The sequence below is a fragment of the Echinops telfairi genome, unplaced genomic scaffold, assembly GCF_000313985.2.
Source record: "Echinops telfairi isolate 266 unplaced genomic scaffold, ASM31398v2 ScPeMD7_7458;HRSCAF=8496, whole genome shotgun sequence".
NCBI classification, from domain to species: Eukaryota; Metazoa; Chordata; class Mammalia; order Afrosoricida; family Tenrecidae; genus Echinops; species Echinops telfairi.
The window spans coordinates 16,760,365-16,777,114 of NW_022111358.1; the positions used below are offsets into that span (position 1 = coordinate 16,760,365).

At 56.9% G+C, this 16,750-nt stretch overlaps 1 protein-coding gene across 4 annotated transcripts in view; it reads right to left on the minus strand.

Moving 5' to 3' along the window:
- MSI2 (musashi RNA binding protein 2) overlaps positions 1-16,750 on the minus strand; it is a 424,197-nt gene that overhangs the window by 42,345 nt on the left and 365,102 nt on the right. For all 4 annotated transcript variants that reach the window (XM_004707028.3, XM_045299348.1, XM_045299347.1 and 1 more), the window contains exons 7-8: positions 8,780-8,894; positions 3,260-3,334 (exon numbers count right to left, since the gene is read on the minus strand). In XM_004707028.3, the coding sequence (XP_004707085.1) occupies positions 3,260-3,334; positions 8,780-8,894 (190 nt within the window). The remainder of the gene's footprint in view (positions 1-3,259; positions 3,335-8,779; positions 8,895-16,750) is intronic.

Sequence of the window (16,750 nt, forward strand, 5' to 3'; positions counted from 1 at the left end):
CAGGTGACGGGAGGCCCTGGGTGGTGGTCCTGATGATGCAGGGGCCCAGAGGGACCTGCAGAGGCCAGGCTGGGTTAGGGTCTGTGGTGGAATGGAGAAACGGGGAGATGCAACGGATCCCAAAGTGGTTGCGGGCCCCAGCCTTCTTAGGCAAGGGCCGCTCTCTGCCCTCACGGTTCTCCAGAGCTGCCTAGCCTGGCTCTCAGGACAACTCGCTCACTTGTGGGGAGGTCTGCCGGCGGGCAGAGACAGGCAGCACACTACAAAGGTGGCTTAGCGAGGTCTCCCCTGAGAGTGGTATCTGGACCCCACTCAGGTGAGATGGACAGTCAGAGGAGGGAGATGGTGGGCAGGCGGTTGGGCCCAGGACACAGGCTCTGTGAGTGACCGCAGGGAGGCTGGGGCTGTAGCAGCCCTCCAGGAGCACGGCTGCCCCTCACTTTTCAGAAGTAGCTACCGGGCAGTGTTGTCTGCCGTGGATTCAGGAAGAGGCTGGGAGGGGGGGCGGGGCCCACAATCATCCTAGCAGGACCCGGAGGTGGGCAAGTGGGAGAGGGGGGCAGAGTGAGGACATCAAGGAAGAAGAGCACAGAGAGAGAAAGCATCAGGACAGGTGTGCTTGTCGGGACCCCAGGAGGTCCCCAGGGGGTGGGGAGAGGGGCTCGGCCGACAATCAGCCCACCTCTGGGTGCCCCCCACTGCACTCCATCCTCCTTGGCCAGGCCCATGAGATACTCTCCTGACAGGAGCCAATGCCGGCATGTTCCTGAGCTCCCCTGCCCCACGGCCCCACCCCGACAGTCACGGCTACAGAAGGTTTAGGTTTGGTTCTGGGGTGAGCGTCCGATTCACAGGGTCACGAGCAGAAACCACGCAGACCCACGCTCCGTGGGCTAGAACCACAGGCTGCCTGCAGAGTCACCTGGGGTTCCAGGCCACACCAACACGCCACCAGAGCCTCCTTTGTCGTGTGGGGTCAGGTGCGCGCTGGACCCCGAAACCAGCCTGGCTCTTCACTGAGGAGAGCTGGGGGACCAGCTGCAGCCCCTGGGCCCTCCATGCCCTGCCGAGAGCAGGGCCACCCCTGGTCCCTTTCTGCCCATCGGGGACGAAGAGGAGGTGTCTGGGGGTGTGAATGGAAGTTTGCTGGGTAAGAGAAAACACAACTGCTAGTTCCCGCTGCCCACACATCTCAAGGGCTGGTCTTGGCCCTGCTGAAACCCCACTGGTGGCCAGGCTGCAGGAGCGGCTGCAGTGGCTGCAGCTGAGCCCTGGGTGTGTTTACTCCCCGCCCACTGCGCCCTCAGCCTCATTCTCTGAGCCTGCACCCCTGGGGACCCCTTGTCCTGCTAGTCTAGGCTTGGTCACTACTGGATGATGTCTGTCAGGGGCTGAGGTCACCAGGACGCAGTTCAAGGGTCACCTCCCAAGCTGGTTCATGGGGCCCCAGGCCACCCCAAAGTGGCTCTATGTAGTGCTCCCCTTCTGCCCTCTGGGGACGAGTGCCATGGGAGGAAATGGTAGGGACCTGCCACACACAGTGATGATGGCAGTCCTATGGCTCCTGCCCTGGGATGCCTTAATGAGAGCTTCCTACCCCACCCCAAAGCCAGCAGCTTCTAGGCCAGGAGCAGAGAATAGGGGTGGACGCAGTACATGCCCAGGGCCAGGCCTCTCCCACGTGGCTTAGAGCAGCACCCTGCATGAGAGCCGTGCTGATGGAGGGAAGGCACTCGTCCGCCCGGTCCAATGAGGCAGCTGCTAGTCACACGTGGCTAGTGCGTGGCTGAAACGTGGCTCGTGTGACCGAGGAACTGAATTCCTGGCTTTGCATCTGCACATAAGCAGCCACAGTGGGTGCCTTGCTGGCGGGGCTGCGCCCCAAAGAGGGGGCGAAGTGTGACTATCGAGAACTGGACTGCCCAGAGTCCCTGCTAGTGGTGACCCCCTCAAGCATGGTCCCCGGCCTCTCTGGGCCTCGGGGTTCCCATCTGTACATGGGGACAGACTCATGGAGGCACCAGGGCTGGCCCCTCCTGTGAGGACAGCTCTCTGTCAGTGTGCAGTGCCCACGGCCACCCTAAAGCAGCCACCTGGGAGGAGAGCTTCCCGAGGGAGGCCAAGGAGCCACGCCAAGACGGGGAGACTGCCTCAGCTCCAGAGGGCATGCATGGGGCAGAGCCCCCCCACACCCGCATCTTGCCCTCCCATACCTGCCCATGCCGCCCCATCCACACCTCACGGGGGTGCATGGACTTGCGACCCCATGACCTGCCATGGTGACTTATGTGGGAACTGGGGCAAAAGTGCAGCTGGCTGAGAAATCTGTGCCACGCGGGACAGGGCGCTTGGAGTCTGGGCGCCGTGTGACTGTCCCTCCACACCTTCCCTTGAGGGGCTTGGTCTAAGAAACCTCCTCTGCTCATTTACTCCTCCCACCAGAGACCCCCTTCCAGCCACAGCACTCTTGCTCCCTTTGCTTCCTGGCTCCCCCGGCCCGAGGGTCCAGACCTCCGAATCTAGGCGCGAGGACCAGCCGGGAGGGGACGCCTCTCTCAGCAGAGAACCACAGAGGACCCAACTCTGCTCCCAGCTCCTCCTCCAGGAGCCTCGGGGGTCCCGGCCCCCAGCCCCCCAGTGTGTGCTCCTCTGGCTCCAAGTCTGGAAAGGGGCACAGCCAACCCCCCTGGGCCCTGCCCTACAGATCACACTCCCTGGCTGCTCCCAGGAGGGGTCTCAGGCTGGCAGCTCCATCGGAGCCGGAGCAGACGGGAGTGAGTGGGCATCACCGCGGCTCTGCCTCCAGCACCACCACCTGAGCTGGACAGCACACAACACAACACAACACAACAGCAAGAGCAGAAGGGAGGAGAGGAAGGAGCGCAGGAGGAGAGGCCGAGACGTCAGACAGTGGGCATGTGGGACAGGGGATGGGAGGCGGAGGGCAGGGAGGAAGCCAGCCTCCCAGAGTGGGCTGGGTGAGAAGGAACCGGCGCAGGAAGTAGGGCGTGAGCAGGGAGGCTCCCTCCGTGTTTTCCCTTGCTTTGAAAGCTGCCACTCTCAAAATGCCCAGTGCCCAAGACCCCTACCGGTCAGAGACTCTGAGCCTTTGTCCCTGACTGCAGCTGAGGGGTGCGGAAAGGGAGTGAGTAGAGACTGATTTGGGGGGTGGACGTGTGTACTAGCTGCATCCTGCCTGGGCACCTCCCTCCCACTCCTGCCTGAAGGTCCCAGAACCCCTGGGACCAGAGCTGCTCACCTGGGAACTGGTAGCCATAGCTGGGAGCAAATCCAGGGTAGCCGCGGCCGTAGGTCGCCACGAAGTTGGGGTAGCCTTGAAGAGAAAGGAGAGAGAATGGTTGTCAGCACAATCTGCTCAGGTCTGGGTGACCTCCCAGGGAGGCCGGGGCTGGGGAGCCACCGCGCCACTTTCCGACCACAAAATTGACTTGTCTCCATGTGGGTCTCTACACGGGACCGAGGTTGCCTTCCTCTTGGGGCCTGGGCCCCTGCTGTCAGCTGGCTGGAGATTAACCCACACTTGGGCAGCTGGATCCCAGAGACCACCCACCTTCTTGAACCCACAGAGCAAATGCCACAGGTTAGCAGCGCGGAACCCTGGGCGGGCGGCTGACGTTGAGATTTGGAGAGCATAGACTGAATGTATTTTACCTTGAAGCTGGGGACAGTAGGAGATTGTCATGCCTCCCCCGAGGGAACAGCAACGGCCCTCTTCCCTCTCCAGGAGCCTGGCAGACAGAGCTGGCCCAGAACCTGAGCTTGGCCACTGGGCGCCTTGCTGCTCAGGCGGGAGAGGGGGTGGGGATGGATGATGGGGGCGGTTCCCAATTCATGTGACAGCGGAGTCCAGCAAACGGAGCCGTGGTCCTGACCTGGGCCCTGAACTGTGGCTGTGAACACCCAGCTCCTCTGGTTCCTGTCTGGTTTTTGACGTCTTGTCAATTCTACGTATTGCCCAAGGCCTTCCCATAATCTACTGGCTAGGTAGTGAACCCTCAAACCAAACTATCTCATAGTGACCCTATATGGCCTTTCTGAGGCTATAAATTTTCTTTTTCTTTCTTTTTTTAAGGCTATATGTTTTCATGGGGGCACACAGCCTCATCTTTCTCCCATGGAGCAGTTGATGGGTTTGAACTGCAGACGTTGAGGTTGGCAGGCCTCCTTGCGTAACTGGTAAACTCGCTCTGCCATCGGGTCAATGCTGACTCACAGTGAACCCAATGCTGACTCACAGTGACCGTAACTGTTTACGGGAGTAGAAAGACTAGTCTTTCTCCCAAGGAGCTGCTGGTGGGTTCGAACTGCTGACCATGAGGGTCTCAGCCCAATGTGGAACCACTACGCCCCTCTACCACCAGAAGAACAGAAGTTGGCGCTGTTTCTGTTGATGGCCACCAGGGGCGCTGGTAGGAGGCCTCTTGGATGGGTTGACTTAGGAGTCTCCATGCCGTCCAGGACTCCTAGCCTGTGGGTTTGCAAGGACCCCCTTCCTCCTTCCCCACGGGCCTCTAGAGGTTGGTGTGGTGGTCAGCACTGACTCGCGCTGACTCACAGGTTCCCCACGTGCACAGAATGAAACACTGTGGAGCCCCGCACCTTCTTCACAAAAGACTCACGTCAACTGTCACCACTGTGGATTCTGAGTGCTTTGTCCCAGTGCCAGACGGCACTCTGTGATCCCCCAGGGCTTTCAAAGGCTAATTTTTAGAGTAGACTGCCAGACTCCTCTTCCGGCCTGTCTTGGTCTGGAAGCTCTGCCGAGACTGGACCACCACGGCATCACCGCTGGTATTTGGAAGACAATGGCATAGCTTCTGGTCTCGCGCCAACATGTTTGCCACCACAACAAACTGACAGACAGAGGTGGGGTTCCAGCCCTCCCTAAACATGCCCCTAACACAAGCCCTTGGGCTGTCATGGTCTTCCTGTCCAGAGGACCCTCACCCCTTTCCAGACATCTCGGGAGCCGGCAATGAGGGCCCAGGAATAGGCCCAATCCTAAATCCTATTTGGAGCATGTTCGGTAAGCGGGAGTTATCTGTCCAGAGTTCCCAAGCTTTAGACGCCCAGGGACGGACCCCTTCCCTCACCTCCCTGCTGCTGGGGTTGTGTTCCTGCTGCCAGACTTGGACTGGACATTGTGCCAACCGGCCCGAGGCCCCAGGATATGTCTGAGGCCTGCTCTCCTCTCCCTGGGCCTGAGTCCCATCCCGAGGGAAAGCCCCGAGAGACCTTGAAGCGGTGAGACCAGCTGTGGCGTCTTCTCCTGGCTCCAGTCATGGGATCGACTGGCCACCTTGTGTGTGCCCCAGTAGGACTGCACCCCCTAGGGTTTCTGATGGCTGGTTTCTCGGGAGGAGATCACCAGGCCTTTCCTCTGAGGCATCCACAAGTGCACTCCAAATGCCAACCTTTCCCTGTGCTGCTGAGCCACCCACGACTACCCAAATGTCCTGTCTCCTCACACTTGCTCTCACCAGCCCTCACCTGCCCGGCTCCTCTGGGGCTCATTTTCTGGTTCACAGGTGCCTCCGGCAGGACAGCCTGGCTTGGCCTTTGCCCACTAGGTATAAACTGAGGGGCAGAAGCAGAGCTTCTGGGAGGGGAGGGTCCAACGGATCTGCACGCTGGCCGGCACCTTCCTTAGCTTGACCTCGTGGGCGGGCAGCTGAGGCTCCATCATCCGCCGCCACACCAGAGCTTCCTCACCCAACAATCGAGCGAAGCACGTCACACGCACACAGCCCCACAGCCGCTGCCCGGGGAGACTTCTGGAAGCACGGGAGGGTCTTCAATATCACAGAGTCAACCTGACCGCTGCAGGCCATGCCCCGGCGTCACCCCAAGGGGCCCCCCGACACTGGGACGCCAGGCCCGGAGGGCCTCTGCTTTCTCTGTCCTCTCTGAGAAGGGTGAAGAGAGAGAGCTACACCCCCGGCCTTCCGGATGTGCCCTTACTGTCTCCTGCACACCCAAGGTGAGGATTTGGCCTCGGTGGGGTGGGGGTGGGGCTCATCGTCCCCCCCACCGCTACCCATCCCCTGGGTCAGGCAGATGAAATCATAAATTTATAATACAACATGACTTCAATTTTCCTCTTCATTTAGTGGTGAAGCCCAGCTCTGCTCCGGCGGCTCTCAGCCCAGCCACACTGGGGACGCTGGCTGACTGCTTATCAACAGCCCTGGCATCAGACCCGGGCGGACGCCCCATCAAGACATATTACGGTGGGCTGACCTCGCCCCGCTTCCATTAGCCGCCGGGCCCCTCCTGTGCTGGCCATTGCACAATCTATCTGCTCCAGTACTCTGGACGCCTGATCAATCCCACAGTAATTATCTCTTGTCACCAAGGCGCACACGCAGACCTTCTGCCTGAATAACCACCCTCCTTGTAGATCAGCTTTTCAGCCCGGGCACACAAGTCGGATCCACAAAAGAATCTGGCTCTGCCAGCCGGCTCACCGCAGGGCCCATTTGGGGCAGGTTGGCAGGGACCTCCGACCTGTGGTTCTTGAACTTGGCCCCCAGCCCTCCACGACGACTTTGCCTTCTAGACGGGTACCGGACGCATCATCTCCCAGGCCTTCTTTTCAGCTACCTACACCAGGCGACAGACTTGACAACCATGGGAGCTGGGGGTGGGGTGTCGACTGCCAACTGCGGAGTAGCACCCACGGCGAGGGAAGCATGGAGACCAGTTGCCGGCAGCACCCACTTGCCGTGACCCCCTTCCCAGCAAGCACACACAGACCCTCCTCTGCAGAGACGCTTGGCCCTCAGGGCTGTCCCGAGTCACCCGGGCTCTAACTCCTGAGCCACCAGCCACAGGTGGCGGCCAGCTGAGGGTCCTTAGGCTTTACCCGGCACGGGGGTGTTCCTAACTGTTAGAGCGCTGTACGACGTTCGTTACAGGACTTGGGCTAAGCTAACCACCTCCCCTGCTTTTTAAAAACAGCTTCTTTAGTTCTGTGGGTTTCTTCTTCCGGGTCAGTTTGAGAACCACTTGGCCAATTTTCTGAGGAACTAAAAATGGGACTTTTCACCAGCGATGGTGTTAAACCCAAAATAACAACAACAACAAGCTGAGGAAAACTAACACCGCAATCATTTTCCAAGCGGTCCCCTGGCCTCCCTCTCTTTTTCCTCTCCATTTCTTATCCATTTCTTAAAGTTCTCCCAAATGACCTTATACCCGCCCGTTATTTCCTCAGACAAGTAGGTAACATTCGTCTTTCAAGACCAAGAAAAGCGTTATAAATTTTAAAACTAAGCCTGAAATGATATAAACAGCAGCCCATCTGAAAATCTATAAAGCGCTTATCAAACAATATAGAAGAGGGCTCTTCGCCATGCCAAATGAAAACCCATTAACACGAGATGTGTCGTGTGCCTGGATGGAATTTCACCATTAACTACCATTTATCCCATTTAATTAGTATTTTCCGGACACACAATAACTTGCACTAAAATACCGTTCTCATGCCTTGAAATTCCTAATTATTGTTGCGACCCACACCATTACGCTTCTCCACTGCTTTCCCCATCTTTCATGCCATTTAAGCGGCAAGATTTTCAATTATCTACGCAGGAAGGACAGAGATACCTTTAAGGAAAGGGGCATAATGTGCAACTCAATTCCTCTAAAAGCCAGGAGAGATCATTTTTAGTCAGAACAAACACACTTTGTCTTTCATCATTTTCCCCCTCCCAAATAAAGGGTAAAATAGGCTATTTAAAACATCCATTTAAATGCAAATTTTCATATCCCAAGAGAAAAATGTTAATCATTTAAATAGACAGGATTATCACCCACCCTCACCATTTCCTCTCCTCTCCCAAGTTCTAGAAAATGCAGCCTTAGCTCGCACAGCCGAAGCCGGGCCTCCTGAGGTCCTTGAGAACCCCTCTGCGCAGAGGAGAGGGCGTGGGTCCACCATCGCTTGAGTGGCCCATGGCTGTGGCAGGAGCCACCCCGGCCCACGGTGACCATGGTTGCTCAGAGGGTGTTCCGGGGTTGGATCTTTGAAAGCAGCTCACCAGGTCCTTCCTGCTGAGGCACCTCTGGGTGGACCCCAACTGCCAACCTCTCTGTTACCAGCTGGCTGCAGGGACGGTGTGCACCAGCCACAACTACATCAACCACCCAGCTGATTGTGACGTTGGTCCTGACTTGTGGACAGCCTACCTCGACTGGCCAGACTGAGCTCCACAGGGATTTCAAAGTTCTGACCTTTCAGCAGCTGGTCATCAGCACGTTCTTCCCAGTGCCTCTGGGTGGGCTGGCAACGTCAGTCTTTGCATTAGCAGCGGAGGGTCGCCGGAAGCACAGGCACCACTCGGGGTCACCCTTTTGACCAACCCTAAAAACTCCTTGCTATAGAGTCAATTCTGACTCATGGTGACCCCAGAGGGAGGGCGGAGCTGGCCCTGTGGGCTTCCGAGATTGTAACTCTTCATGGGAGTAGCAAGCCTCATCTGTGGCCCGAGGAGCGGCTGGTGGTTTCAAACTGCTGACCTTGTGGTTAGCAGCCCGACTTGTCACCACCAGGGCTCCCCTGCTCTCTTTATTAAAAGGATGGAAAGGAGAGAAGCAACTGCCCAGGCCTCCTCGCAGCTAGGCAGAAGGCAAACTGCTCACACACCACCGCAACTCATCCCCCTCACCTCCAGGTGCGAAGACCCAGACTCAGGCCTCCCCAGCCTTCTCCCACCCACAGTGACACTGCTGGGCCCCAGGTCCCACCCAGACTCACCCAGCATCCCCATGCCGAGCATGAACGCGTCCATGGTGTAGGGCAGGCCCCGGGCCCGGCCTCTTGTCCCAGGTGGGAACATGACTTCCTTCGGCTGAGCTTTCTTACATTCTACCTGTGAGACAGAAAGGCGAGCAAATGAGATGCAAATGCAGTCCAGGAAAATGTCAAATGCAGAACCGAGCTGGTTACGAGCAGAGTTATTTTTAGCCTTGCTCCCGACTCCCTGTAAAAATAGCCTTGCGAGCAAATGGCCTGCAAAATAAATATTTAAGAAAACGCGCACCACTTGGGCAAATCCTGCTTTGGAAAAACCTACAAGGATGAAATTGGGGCTGCAGGGACGTTCGCTCAAGACACACATGCATGGGGGTGAGGGTTCAGCTGGGAGCTGGCGCAGAAGGCCGCAGAGCGAAGGAGGTTAATCCTGGCTGTTTGGAGCGTCTGGGAGTGGGGGTGGCCGCAGTCATAATAGCAGTAAACCCTCATGATCGGCCTTAGACACAGTTGTTGGCTTCCCCTCCCGCCCACCCTCAGCACAATGGGCGACAGCTCGGCTGGGCCTGTGCCCCCATGATCGGCCTGGTGGGATCATTATGACCCCAGTGTTTGCATCACTGGCTGAGCTTTGGAAGCAGACTGTCAGGCCTTTCTCCCTAGTCTGTTAGACTGGATGCTCTCTGCCTGCATCTTGCCAGGCTGTGCATGGACCGCGTGGATGGGGAATTGAGCCCGAGTCTCTGGCATGGGAGGTGAATTCTATCACCAGTGCCCGGTTTGGCCCTTCAAGTGTTCACAAATTTCCTCCAGGCCACCAGACACCCCACGTCAGTTCATCTGACGGTCTGATTCAATAGGCCAGCCAGTTCGTCTTTACCGACGAGAAAACTGAAGGGTGTGGAATGGATTGAAGCCAAGGCCTATCAGGGCCAGGCCGAGAAGCCTCGTCTAAGAGGTTGCCCTGTCCACAGGGCCTGCACCCCGGAACTCTTCTGAGGCTACCGGATTCAACACGGGCTCTGTTGGTCCGGGTGGCTGGGTTCTCACTTCACAGGTACATCCTCAAGTGGCTGCTAATTTTCCCTGCTTGATTTCTGCCTCCAAAATGTCTTCACTCCTATTGCGCTCACGCGCTCAGACACTGGATGAGACGCAGAACGACCAAATTGAACCAAGCCAAACCAAAGGCTGTCCTCATGAGGACCCTGTACACTGCAGGGCAGCACTGCTCCGTAGAATTTTCTCGGCCATCTTCTTTACACAAGCTGACTGTTGACGGGTGCCATCAGGCTGGTTCTGACCCAGAGACGCCAGGCACATCAGGACGAAACCCTGCCCGGTTCTGTGCCAGCACCACAGTTGTTGTGTCTGAGCCCACGGTCGCAGCCACTGTGGGAATCCATCTTGCCCAGGGCCTTCCTCTTTTTTGCCTCCCCTCGACTTTAATGATGCCCTTTCCCAAGGACTGGTCTCTCTTCATAGCACATCCAAAACAGGAGACGAAATCCCGCCACCCTCGTTTCTAAAGAGCATCCTGGCTGTACTGCTTCCGACATCGCCTTGTTTGTTTTCCTGGAAGTCCCTGGTCCATGCATCTCCTTTGCAAGCTCCATAATCTAAACACATCAATTCCTCCCCCGTCTTCCGTATTCATGGCCCCACACGCACTCAAGGTCGCTGAAAAGACCACGGCTGAGTCAGGCATGCTTCCGTCCTTCAAGCGGCATCTTTGCCCTTGAACATTGCGAGGAGGTCTCGTGCCGCCGATGGAGCTCTTGACTGCTGCTTCGATGCGGGTTGATGGTGGATCCGAGTTAAACGCAACCCTTGACAACTCCAATCCTTTCTCCATGTATCACGCTGTGATGGTTATAAGTTCTCCCAGTTGTGAGAACTTTTGAGTTCTGTGTATTGAGTTGAGATCCCATTTTACATTGAGTGGAAGCAAATTACCAGGCATCCCCCCGGACCCTCCCCATACCACTGGGTGGGTTTGAACTCCGGCTTTGAGTGGGCTCATTCTATTTTGGCCACCTGCTGAGAAATTTGCCTTCCTACCCTAGATATCCTGAACCAGAACCCACATTTTAATGAGACCCCCCCAGGGAGATTCTTTTGTGTACACAAGTATACCTGGGGATTTGGTTACAATGTAGATTCTGAGTCCCTATGTCTCCGGTGGAAAAGCAAATTCTCAGTAGGTGGTTGGGACTAGAATGGACCGGTTCAAAGACTTGGTTGAACTGCCAACCTTCAGGCTGGTCATCCAGGGCAGAGCATTTGCACTTTCTGGGGAAGCTCTCGTGGCTGAAGGCTCCCCCTGCTTCACCAGAGGGCACCTTGACCTTGGGAAGGCCTCCCAGGTCCCTAGTTGATGGGTCAGTTTAACAAGCCTGCAGATCCAGTCACTGAGCGCACCCATGATAAAAGACAGGGTGCTGAAGGGTGGGCTGGGGTGCTTACAGCGCGTGTGCACGCGTGTGCACGCGTGTGCGCGCACACATACACTCACAAAATCAGAGTGTGGCAGCCTGCGATGGAGGAGAGACGAATCAGGTGTCTTTCTTACGGAGCAGAGTGGGCCCACAGCTGCTGCGGGTATGCTGTGCCCACCTGACACTGGCTGGCAACTAGCTTGTCAGGCACACCTGTTTCAAAGGGCACGCTGCTGGCTTACCTAGTCATTTTGGAGACACGCTTGCCCCAAAGAGTTCAATGTATAAAGCAGGTTAATGCCTAGGTTTGGGGGAAGCTTTAGTCACCTTCAAGGTTAACCCCTCCTTCCTCAAAGACGCCAGGTAACGTAGAGAATGATTACAATCACAAATGGCTCGACCTCCACTACTGATGGGCTGAACTCAGAGTTTTTACGATGATCAACCTCACACCAAGATGGGCAGAGGGCAGGAAAAGGCAACTCAGTCACTGAGGAGGGCACCTTTCACCGGCCCGCGGGGCAGGGGCAGGGCAGTCTGATGTCAGGGTTCCTGGGAGATGGGGAAGGAACAGGCACCTCTTTTACTGGAGGGCAACCTGACAAGGTATCAGAAGCTATTCATTTAAATATCCTTTGACTTAGAAATCCTACTTCGAGGAATTTAACTTGCAGTGAGCCATGGGTGAAGACCTCCATCATCCTACTTATAATTGCAACAGCAAATAAACATAGGCAATGCCCCAGGTGTACAAGAACTGGGGACTGGTTACGCCACATTTGGCTCACGCACACTGAGCAAATGTTACTCAGCTACGTAACTACAAACCACAGGTTCCCAAACTTAACTGGCCTACCACCCCCTTTTCAGAAAAAAAAAATAAATTACTCAGCGTGCCCACCCCCAGCAAGGGTAAACTTTTGCACGACGGCCTCTAATCACCCACTAGGCTATGAACTAACATGCACTGGGCTGGGAAAAGGAGCCCCTGAGGTATGTATGGTGAAGGTGCTCAGCTGCTAACCCAAAGACTGGCGGTTTGAGTGCACCCCGAGGTGCCTTGAAAGTGCTGGCGATCTACCCTAGGAAGCCCCTGTGGAACACGGCTCTAGTCTAACAGGACTCACGTAGAGCCGTTGCCAGCCAGCGGAAGCCGACTCAAGGGCCACTGGTTGGTATTGGGAAGGCTCTAGTCTGGAGGAAAACTGAAAAGTTGGCTCAATTGGCAAAAAAACAAACAAAAACAAACAAAAAGAAAAGCCAACTACAGAAAAAAACAAACAAACAAACAAAAATCCAAAGAAGGCCTAACAGTTGTCTTCGAATGGCTTTGCTTTTTAAAACATTTCCACCTTGCTCTGCGTGTCCTGCCTGTGAGCATGCTGACTTCAGGTACCGAGGGGCAGGGATTAGAAAGAACACACCCGTGGGCACTTGGCCTTGCAGCTGCCTCTCTGAAGCCAGGGGGACAACTCCGTCCTGCAGTCCTGGACCTGCGGCCCCACCCCCTGGGACTCCAAGAGCCACAGGTAAGAAAACTCATTTGCATGAACCTGCCCGGAGCGGGGGGGGAAGATGGGCGTGCTCTGCTCAGGCAGACAGATAATTATGAACGCTGACAGGGGCTCCGGGATAATGCCGCTAACCAGCTCGCTTCCTAATAGCCCTATCGGTGACACGCTGCCGCATTGTCTTCTGAAAACCTGCTGTCTGTTCCTAGGCAACCTGATCAACGGAAATTTCAGGTTTATACAATTTTCATTTAGGGAACAGAAAGGTTAACTGACTGTAATGGGAGTCTTTTAAACAAACCCACCTACTCTTCAGGGCTGGCAGCTCTTTTTAGTTCTGCTCCGGTCTTGACTGCTGGCGTGTTGGGCAGCACCAATCTTGTGGCTTCTGTCAGCCACCCGCTGTGTCCACGTTGAGTGCTCCCAGAGGCCGGGTGCCGAGGTGCAGGGCACTCTCTGGAGACCCAGCATGCCCGGCCACTTGAATGGCAGGAAGGGGCAGCAGTCACACCAGGGAGCCTGCCCTGGCCTGCGCCGAGGGTTTCTGGAGAGAGTTCTCAAGACCAGGAGAGGCCTACACACCCAGCCCCTGGCGCCTTTAAGATTTTAGATAAAGGACAAGCCAAAAGAAAAAGAATATTGCTAGTCCCTGCCTGCGTCCTGAGTCCTAGCAGTGGGTCGAGGGCTGGCTGACGCAACCGTTCTGTCACCCATCTGACTGGCACAGGCCATGTCACCCACAGCAGATTGTGAGCTCCCGGCACCAGGGTCAGGGTCAACCTCTACTTTCCCAGGCCCGGAGTGGGGCCCACTGGGGCCCAAGAGTCTACACCTACTTCATTCTACCACATGAGGCTGAGTTGGTGCCAGGCTAACGGCGCACCCAGACGAGTAAGGCGTGCCTCCACTTCTGCGAGCTCTTGCTCCACTGGAAGGGCTCAAGCTCACCCTGCCTCATTTCTTCTGGGCCTGCAGTTGGTTCGTCCACATTTGGGTCAACCTCCTCTGCCAGTCTCCCACAATCCTGTGCAAACCAGGACCAACCCAGGCTGGGCGTGGCCAACCAGAGATGGAGTCAGAACCAAGGCAGGTAAAACCAGCCGTCTCCCCAGCTCCACCTGTGTGGCTGGACACAACATTCCAGCTAAGGGCTGCAGTATGCACTAAACTGCCCCACACGGAGTGGCTTCAAACTACCACGGATGGGCCTGTGAGTTGCTTGGGCTCCGCTGGGCACTTGCTCTTGGGTGTCATCTGGGTCGGATGGTGGCTGGGGCCGGAGCCATCAAAAGGCTTGTTTAGGCTGGGGGTCCGACACAGCTTCTCAGTTCCCAGGGTCACCAGCGCAGGCTAGCTTGGCTGGGACCTGTGTTGTCGGTGGTGCGTCTACACACCTTCACGTTGTCTCCAATGTGACAGTTGGGTTCCGGGAGGGAGTGTCTCAAGAAGAAACATGTTGACATGCCAGAGGAGAAGCTACCAGGCTCAACAGTGTTGCTTCTGCCAGGCGCTGGCAACCTAGATTCAGCCGGGGAGGGGAGCACACCGGGAGGCCTGCCGTGCGGTGGCCATCTGTGGAGCGTAGCTACCACAGGGAGCAGTGAACAGCCCTGAGCTGACAGGACGGCAGAAGGCTTTCCCTCCACCCCTGGCATCCGGCAGGCAGGGGTCTTGGTGCAGTGGGCACTGGGGGCCTCTTTTACCAGGAATAGAAGGAGGGACGGGGAGGGCACTCCTAATGCAGCCGGAGAGACCTGCCTGACTCCCCAAGGTCAGTAGAACCGAAATGGAGATGGTTCTCCTAATAAACAGGCCTCTAGCTCCACCCTCACAGCCCTACCACCTCCCCACTCCTCTCCAGACGCAGCCCAGGCTTGGGGGCCCGGATATGGACGAAGGCACCAGCCTGGGGTCACCTCATCCACAGCTCAGCGGCTTGTCGCCATGGCTGTGTGGCTGCCAGTTCGAATGGCAACCGGGAGATCAGGGTGATCTGAACGGAGGGTGGCGGGCAGGGTCGGCAAATCCCACATAGACTCTGGCGGCTAGTGACCAACTGCTGGCGCCAGGAAGACAAGTCTCCATTTCGAAGTGCCACCGTTTGCAGGGCCACGAAGCGGCCACACGAATGGCAAGCTCACACCAGGGAGTGCGTGCCGAGGCCACGCCAAGCCGCCAAGGAAGGAGGGGCGTGGTTTGCAACCTTGGTCTTCAAACATGCAGCTTGGCTCCAGGAGGGAGGGTGGCCGGCTTTGTAGCTCCCTGGCTCGAGTTCAGAACACGGAGTAAGGAAGCAGGGCAGCACTGTGACCTCCGGGGTGGCCCAGGGGCTGGTTGTGGCGCCTGCTGTGGGGCTCCTGGTGCTCGAGGGGGGCTAACCTCTGGGGTGGGAGGTACCTTTTCCCTCTGGACTTGGGTAAGAGCTCAGCAAGGGGGTGTGCTGCTCCCCATCACCCTCTGCTTTCTCACAGAAGTGGCATGAGTTCCATCCATGCCCCCTGCCCTCCCTCGCCCATCACGCCCTGTGTGTGTCAGCATGCTCACGTCCACACGCATGTGCGTTTTCTCTTTGGAATCGCCTGCCAATCGGTGGCCTCCTTCACGGATTGGATCTTCTAAGGACCAGGGCACTCCCTTAAATGACCTCAGCATAGTCAGGGACTTCAGGGCATTCAATGCCACAATGTCATTTCCTAAGCAACCTGCCATGTTCCTGTTTTGTCCACTGACGCAGTGACACCCGTGTGAAGTCTTGCCCACGGTCCACCCACCTCAGAGAAGAGTAACGGAGACTCAGCGACGTCAGACACCTCACTCGCCGAGGCTGCAGGCCCTGTGCCTGGGATGGGAGGGCTGGGGGGGCCTACCCTCTGCTCCACGCCCTCTCTCGGGGAACGGGTCCCTGGACCTTGGGGTCTCTGCGGGGATGGCCAGAAACATGGGCGGAGGGAGGCAGGCACCCAGGCTGGTGAGGGGAAGGCTGCCCTGGGAGCCGGGCGGGAAGCCCGAGCCTGCCCCAGGCTTTGATCCCCCTGCCCGGGACAAGGGCACTTTGTGGGGCATGAAGGGGCCTGCGTCTCGGCAGCCTCATTTCTCACCCCGAGCAGGTCAAGCTAGAGATGATGGACTACAAAGAAACAAAATCCCCACTGTACACACGTGGATCTTGATGAGCTGGGGCAGGGGAAGGGCAGGGGGAGTGGGGTGAGGGCTCTCAGCCGCCAGTGCTTAGAGGGAGGGCAGTGTGTGGCTGCCACAGTGGACACCGTCCTTTAGCGGAACCTCCTTAAAGACCAGAGAGGCTCCCTTGGCCGTGAGCCCAGAACTGGACGATGCCTGGCTACCATTACCAAGCTCTGTAATCAAAGACTCTACCGGAGACTCCTGATCAACAGAGGAGGGAACTGCCGAACAGGATTTCAAAGTCCGAGGGAGCTTAGGCTTTCTGGAGCTACTGTGGCGGAAACCGTCACCCTGAGCTCATCTTTAAGCCTTGGACCTAAAATAAGTCCCTCTATGTCTTCTTTAAACCACATCGTCACCCACTTAGTAAGGCTAGGGGTGTCTGCCTGGAGCATCCTGTTCCTTTCAAGGTCTGTCTCTCTGGGGTCAAGTGCAAGTTTATGGGGCAGTGAGATTGAGTTGCTCGGGGAGAAACAATTTGTACACGAGGAGCGCAAGAAACGGCGGCTGCACACCTGGAGGACTGTGGTCAGGGCACTGACGAGGGCCCAGAGACTGTCGAGCAAGTACGGGGTCTGGGAAAAGGTTCAATGACAACGATGACAATACAAGATGAGGGGGGTCCAGGACGTTTGGGGACAAGAGGAACGAAGAGATAAGGGAGGGCCCTGGGTTGGAATCCTGGTCTGCTAGCTGGCAGAGCGAAGACCAGCTGCCTGGCTCCTCGGTGCCGTGGGGTGGACTTCTCATCAGTGTAACACAGCTCACGGCATCCTGACCTCAGAGGGGCTGTGGTGCAAAGCTGAGCGACCTACTGCGTAGAATGCCAGCCAGGAAAAAAG